Here is a 7,519-nt window from a genome sequence, read left to right on the forward strand (position 1 = left end):
GCCGGCTGCAACAGCCCTCTCCCCACCCGCCCCGCTCTCGGGATCCCCGGGCAGAAACACGCTTCCCCCGACGAGCGCGAAGCGATGCCCATCTCCGGTTTGGCAGGAGGAGGAGTCGGGGTCGGAAGCCCCAGGGGAGAAGCCGGCCGCTCCGTCCCCGGTGCCCCGCCGCCCCCGCCGGCGGGGCAACCCCGGGAGTTTACCTTCCCCCGGGCAGGCTCCGAGCCGCAGCGCCAGCACCGCCACCAGCACAGCCACCTCCCGCCGCCGCCGTCACCATCCTCGCCACCATCACCATCCTCACCACCACCACCACGCACCACAGGGAGCTGCCGCCCGTGCTGGCTGCTCCCGGCTCCCTCTGCTTGCTCTGAGCATTGCCCCTAGGGAGCTGCTAGCGGGGGTCATTTCAAACAGTATTTTGAGAGAGAGAAAAAAAAAAAATATCTGGATCACTTACAGGTAACTCCCACTGGTAAGGATGAGGAAAATCTGAGGGTAATACACTGAGAGTAACACACTGCGAGATGAAAAAAGGATCATGGCTGAATCCCGTTTACACTCTTGGAGTTCGCTTCCTTGGTTATTCCTTTCTGGCCCCCCCTGGTCGTAATTCCCCACCCTTTTTGGTGTCAGCTGTGGCTTGAATCTGAGTTGGAATCCAGTCCCTTGGGCTTGGGGGGGCTTTGTCTGTTTGTTTGTTTGTTTGTTTGTATTGTTGTGCCTAGTATTCCCCTGGTGCTAATGCTGCTCCCTGTGCAGAGTATGTGTTGCTGCTGCTGCTGCTCTCGCTGGTGCTGCTGCCTCTGGGCTCCTGCCTGTCATGTCTCAGTGGTTGGAAGTTGTTACAGTGGGTTCTCGTGTTGGAATGAGGATGGTTTAAGGGATTTGGATGGCAGAAAGTGCCTCTCTCTCTCTCTCCCCCCCCCCCCCCCGTAACTCTCCTGAGACTCAGAGCTGCCATTGGGCAGTCAGTCACTACAATCCGCCTACTTTTTTCTCTCTCTCTTTTTTTTTTCCTTTTTTTTTTTTTTTTAAAGGGGAGGATGACAATGGAGAGAGACACTGATCTAGCCCGGGCTGCAACGAATCCGTGCTCCCCGTCCGAGCCCTCTCCATACGCCTCGCTCCGCAAGCGCTCCTCACCCGCTTCATGGGACATTTTGAAAGCTCTCCCGCGGTCCCGGCGCCTGCCGCGGCACCTATTCCGCTCGCCCTGGGAGAGATCCTGAAGGAGCTGCCAGCTCCGCTCTCGGTTAATTGCTTTATTATGGGCGGCTGCCCCAGTTCCCCCCTACCCCCGCCCCGCGAAAGGCTCCGCCGTCCCTCCAGCCTCGGCAGGGACTTGGCTCTTCTTGTCTCCGGTGTTGAAAATTAAGCTTCGGTTTCAGGGGAATCTTTCCAAAAAATGTAAAAAAAAAAAAAAAAAAAAAAAAAAAGGCGTATATGGTGTCGTAGCCAGCCTGAGTGAGAAATAAAGACATAATACACACTCGCAGCTTCCCTGGCGAGACGGGATTTCTCGTGAGGGAAGTGCAGGGAGAAGAGGGAGAGGACTGGTGTGAAAGAGCCGGTGCAGGGGGGCAAGCGGGTGTCCCCGCACCTCCCGCCGCTCCCGCAGGAAGAGCTGGCGTCCCCTCTCTTCCCTCTCCCTCTCTCCTTCCCTGAGAAGATGCGAGTCCGAAAAGACGTTTCCCGGCAGGTTAGTTGCCTCTCCCCTGCCTTTCCCCCGAGCCGGGCTGCTCCTGCCCTTCCGGCACGGCCGCGCCCCGGGGCGAGGGGATGCCCGACCCTTTCCTGCTGCGGCGGGCGGGAGCCCTTCGCCCCGTCTAGCCCCAGCCGTGCTCTTTCCTCCTTGCCTCGTTGGGCGCTTGTCTTTTTTTTTTTTTTTTCCCCCTCCGGAGGAAAATTTTAAAAAGGTTTTAGTGATGGGAGAGATGGTGGAAAGACGTGCGCCGTGGATGCCGGGGTTAGGGTTTGAAAACGAACCCCGCAAGAGAAAGGTGCACAGGAGATAATGCAGCACAAATGCAGATGAAATGAGTGAGAACCAGGCTCCGAAGTCTCCTCGGTCCATAGGGTTTGGAAATGTTCGTCTCAGGTTAATCACCTAATGACTGGAGGAGTTTTCTTGGCCGAAGAACTCTTCCAAACCCCCTGGGAACACCTCCTCCAGCTAACCAGTCCCAGCACATGGGCGCAACTGTCTCCGTGACACAACGAAATATTCCTTCTAGATGGAATGGGAATTGCAGAATTGGTGTAAAAAACGTTGTCTGCCGCCCAATATGCGATAAAAATCTTCCCAGGGTTTGGTTTCATTTGACCGCTTTCCTCTTACAAGTTCAGTGCAGGCGCTGGGACAATCAACGTCCTTTTAGAAACGCTCATTAGCAAGAGGCGGAAGCTTTAGCCTTTCAACGATAACTTCCATCCCAGAATCGTCTGATTTATAATTCTTTAAGATTCTAAAATGGTCTTATTTATACTTCTGTGTGTGCTGGCGTATGTATATACATAGACAGACTTACAGATGTGTATGATCTCCTGTCGCGCCTGCTCTCCCCCTCGGACGTGCAAGGCTGTGGTTGGGGCAGCCGTGCTGAACGTGAACTGGGAGAAAGAGTAGCGACTTTTGATGTTTTATTTCTAGCATTTATTCGGCTTCGGATATATTTTTAATTGTGCATCTGTTTTTAAAGATGTGCCTGGGGGAAAGAAAGGGGGGGGGGATTAATTGTAAAAATGAAAAGTAAATGCTGGCGCTGGAAAACTTAGAACTGGTGCTGGCAGAGTTTGACCCAGTCCAGATGAAACGAAGGCGGTTTATCATTCTCCACAATTTTCGGATCGAAGATGGTTTTATTCACAGCTTAGCTGTGTAGGGGGAGGAAACTTGTACAAAAGAAACCAAATCGTGCCGTTTCTTTCTGAGAAGTTAAATTGTATTCTAAAACTATGGGCCGGTTATTACGTCGGAAAATTAATGATGATGATGATGATGATAAGAATAACCTGCTAAATTCCATCCAAGTGGTTTCTATACGTCTGTCAGCCGGAGGAAGCGAGAAGTGCACTTGTTTTGTTGCTTGAAGTTGAATATATTCCTTTCAATAAAATGATGTGACAGTGGAGGAACCGGTATTGTGGGTAACACCTAATATGGGCATTTCAGCATCTGTCGTTCCTTCTTCCACAAATAAGTGTATTTTGGACAAAATAGCGGCAGAACGGCACTGAAATGGTTGCCAACACTATAGTCGGGCAGATGAAGCAGAGCAGGCAGGAATAAAGTATTTATTTTTCTTTTTTTCCCCCCCTATTATCTGTCTATTCCCAGCTGCGGCTTCTTTCTTACCCCAAAACCGGAGAGTGTCCGGCACAAGAGCACGTCAGAAAGCCGGTAAAAGCTTTGAAGGTACGCTCGGTTGGCAACACACCGGGCTCCTGCCTGCTCGGACCTGGGTCATGTCGTGTGGCTCACCGAGCTTGGGAAAGAAGGGGAAGGGGGGAACGATGCGTCTCTTAAAAGTAGAGGATGACTGGTTGGCAGGGAGAGCGAGGACTAGAGGCGGCGGCGGCACAACGGAGGGTGCCCGTGGAGGGGACGGGAGAGACGGTGCCGGATAGCGCCGGTGCTGCAGCCGCACCGTCCAGGGCTCCGAGCCTAAATCCCGCGGGTATCCTCCTGGGAGACCTGTGCGCCTCCAGTTCCGCTCGGCTTTGCCCCATGGGGACGGAGGAGGCGTCCCCGCCGCCCCCCGAAGGGGTGCTGGCACCTTGGGGGCTGCCACCTTTCTTTCCCTCCGGAAAAGGTTAGGAGGCAAAGGGGGGGCTTTGCTCCCAGAGCCCGGGTGCGGGCACTGCCCGCGGATCCGTCCTTCCGCGGGTCACGCCTCTCACCCCCAGAGCATCCGCTGCCATTTGCAGCTGTCGCACAGCTGTGATTTTTTAACTTCCGATGTATTTATTAATTAAACCGGAGCCGAGTGCTCTGCGATCTTCGCAGGAAATATTTCTCTTTCAGTCCCGCTGGCTAGCCGGGGTCACTATGTGATGTGATCTATTTTCGCGAGGGGATACGTAGAGTCAGCAGGGTTGCAGAGGCTGTTACGCTTCGCTGCCTGGATGGGCACGTCATGGACAGAAATACCAAGGGATGCTTCACCTCACGCTTCTCTCCCCCTCTCTCTCTCCGGCAAACTCGGGGATAGAAAATAGAACTGGGAGCAACGTGAATTCCCTGTGAAGAAGGACTACATGGGCGGGATCTTGCTCTCTCCTCCTGGGTGGACATAACGACTTCTTGACGGTACCCTGCCGTGTCACCCCGTGGGACACTGCCCGCCCCGTCCAACAGCTGGGCGAAGACTTGGCTATTGCCGCCTTTTCTCTCCCCTCGATCTCACGTTTGCTGCTGAACGTGGAGATTTTAGCGTGTTTTATTAAGACAGGAACACGTGCTCCGCAGCGAAGGCGGGGGCGGGGGGGAGAAAAAAGCAAGCCTGCCAAGCCTGACCTCTTTACTGTCACTGTCGCAATGGCTCTCTCCTTCACGCTGCAAAATAAACCCAATGCACTGGAAGACAAACTACGTTTTATCTCACTTCATCTCCTCCCCCACCCCCAGCACCTTTTCTGTGCAAGGAGCTCACTAGGAAAGGTATCATTACTCCCAAAGGGTAGGGTTTCAACAAAATGGTAGTTCCAGTGGCTGATGAAAGAGGAAATAATTGCATCCCACATGCCTAGCCTAGAAGTAGCCCTGGATCTCAGAGCAAATTTCTCTCCTATTGTTCAGAGAAAGTGAAGTATCCTCATCGCCTTACAGGCACGGTGATGGATCTGATGGGGTTTCTGTAAGTGCTTTTACTGTTCCTGCCGTCCACTCAAATTTTACTTCCAGGCTCAGTCCAACAGCGTTCTTGTGTTTTTTTGCTCTGAAGCCCCTTCTAAAACAGACACAATCAATTTCGAAAAGAGATCTGCCTTCCAGGCTGTAACATGTGCCCAATCTTCTGTTCCCTTTAAAAATAAAACCGCAGTGAAAGCGAATAGCAACAGCATTACCCTTCGTTTGCAAAGCATGTTCTTTGAGCTCGCCTGCCTCTCTGTGCGGGGTTGTGTTGCTCGAAGTCGTCCAGCTATTGAAGTAGGTGCGGTGCCCCGATCATCGCTTCATTTACGGATACACAGCCTCACCAAACCTCCTTCTCATCTAAACCCGTATCAATCTCAGCCGGGAGGACGACAGCGCCCATCGCTACGACCAGGGGCGGCGCAGGTACTTAGCCCCACAGAGGTTAGAGCACGGAAAACACCCTCCTGTCCCCAGCAGGCAGGATTTGGGGCTACCCCCGGGCATGTGCTGGGTGGACGCGGGCTCCCCACCGGGGCAGGGCAGCCGGTAGCGCGGAGGGCGTCTCCCGCCTCCGCGCATCCTCCGCGGGTCGCCTGCGGGGCAGGGCCGTGTTCCGCCAGCCTCCGCGGCTGCGGGGGCGAACAGAGAGCCGTGCCACAAAGGAAGGAAGAAGCCAGCACGGAGGGATGTCCACCGGCTGCTGCTCGCCGGGCAACCTGCTGCTGGGCACACCCTGGCAGGCAGCCCGTGGCTTTCGCCGGCACAGCAGGCAGCCCTGCCCCCGCTGCCCGCAGCTGGGGTGGGGGGCGGGCAGGTGGAGCTCCCGGCGGCCGGCACCGACGCTGCTCGGGCAGCCCGATTTAATCCCTCCCCCCTCCCGTTGTAACTTCAATCCTCGGCTCCGGCGTGCTCCCTCTTGCAGATTCCCTGCCTTCCCCGTCACCAGCCCCCGCCGCTGCCCGGGCTGCCGGCAGCGCGGACGGCGCTGTCCCCCGCCGGAGACATCGTGCCCGGAGCGGCGGCGGCGGCGGGGCGGCCCCGGCAGGTCCCGGCGGCCGGACGGGCAGGGGCGGGCAGGGCCGGGCAGCTCACCGCTTGCCGCTGCCCTCCCGCGCCGGGACGGGACGGGATTCCGCGCTGCCGGCCGGCCCGTCCCCCTGGGGAATTGTCCCCGCTCTCCCGCCTTTGGGGGCTGCCCTTTGGCTCCCCTCTCCACTCCCCCGTATCGATTTCGAGGTGGGAAGCGAGCGTTTTTGGATTGCAACTCACCTTATGCATTCTTGATAATTTAAAAAAAAAATCCCGCAGCTATGCAAAGACAGGAGCTTTAAAGAGTTTGTAGCTCGACAGGTAAGGACTCGGCTGGGGCTCAGGAATGTGGAAATTCAACTCAAGTCAGCCTACTGCGACGAGCAATATTAATAAGGGCACACAGGTACGGGGGGGAGAGGCCGAGGGAGAAACTTGGCAACTAAAATAACAGAGTAATCTCGATGGCGGTGATCAAACACCGAGGGGCAAACAGCGGGCTGCCCGGGGGCCCCGCTGCCGGCCGGCGTGCCGGCCCCCAGCCGGTCCCGCCGGCGGAGCCCGCTCGGCCTCCCGGGCTCTTCGGCGCGGAGGCAGCCGGACCAGTTGTCAAGTTAATTTCAACACGTCCGTGTGATGGATAGAAACGCAAATTGTGTCTAGGCCTGCATAAAGCAAATCCCTGAGCGCAGGTTCAGAGCAGGGATTCCCCTCCTCCCGCCCCTTTCGCCTTTTTAATACCTAAGCTCCGCTCTATTGTCGTGGCAGCAGCGGCTGAGTTAACCCTGTCAGGCTGCTTTTTTTTTTTTTCCCCTCCTCTTCTGAGGGTACTGTACGCCAGAGACAATATTTAAGTTCGCTTAAGCAGTATAAAATCAAAGAGTCCATCATCACCCGCCGCCGGCTCCCTGCAGGTTCGGCGCTCGCCGGGCATCGCCCCGCCGCCCTGCCCGGCACTCGGGGGGAACACCGGCCTCTTCTGGGGGCTGCCACCGCTTGGGCACCCGGGGGAGCGGGGCGGGGACGACAGAGAGAAGTAATCACCTCTTCCCCCCCCCCTTTTTTTTTCCCCCCTTTGCAACATTTTGTTTCACAACTCTCATAACGTGACCCAAAAAGCCAAGGAGATTTGTCGTGCACAAGGACTTACCCTAATTTGACATAGATGACTCCAAAGCATAGAAACACGTAGAAAATCCACTTCCGAAAGTTTCTGTGCATGATCTAGGGAATGGACTGAGCCATAAAAATTGCACAAAAAGCCGAACTGATCTTGTCGATTAAATCCCAGTCAAGAGCATTGCCGAAGCTACCCAGGAGCAAAGCCGGCCGAACTGTAAAAAATCAACACAGTGCAGACAAGCAGCTCTTCCCAGAGCCATGGTGGCCGAAACCGGCTCCGATATTAAAGCTAAAGAGGGAGGGAAAAAATAGAAAGAGCTGCTCAAAACGGTAAAACAAAAACGCAAGACAGACAGTCTGAGGGAGAAAATGAGCAAGCACTGATCTTGATCAACTGCCTCATAGAGCCCTGAAGTTCAATGTGTTTTTACTTGTTCTGACTTCCCCAGGTAACACTACGTATCTTGCAATCTATGGCTCCAGGTAGGAGGATCTCTCTCTCTCTCT

General features: G+C 55.2%; 1 protein-coding gene across 2 annotated transcripts in view; it reads right to left on the bottom strand.

Annotated features, from left to right (window-relative positions):
• Positions 1-7,111, bottom strand: part of WNT7B (Wnt family member 7B) — a gene marked incomplete at its 5' end in the record, with an annotated part of 95,942 nt that extends 88,831 nt beyond the window's left edge. Inside the window, one exon of one of the 2 annotated variants that reach the window (XM_082013896.1) lies at positions 7,041-7,111. In XM_082013896.1, the coding sequence (XP_081870022.1) occupies positions 7,041-7,111 (71 nt within the window). Of the gene's footprint in view, positions 1-460; positions 2,069-7,040 lie in introns of those variants that run through there. The other variant, XM_082013895.1, reaches the window with a different exon arrangement.
• Positions 7,112-7,519: the final 408 nt, after the last annotated feature.

This window comes from Phaethon aethereus (genome assembly GCF_964289735.1).
Source record: "Phaethon aethereus genome assembly, chromosome: 1".
In the NCBI taxonomy this organism is placed as follows: Eukaryota; Metazoa; Chordata; class Aves; order Phaethontiformes; family Phaethontidae; genus Phaethon; species Phaethon aethereus.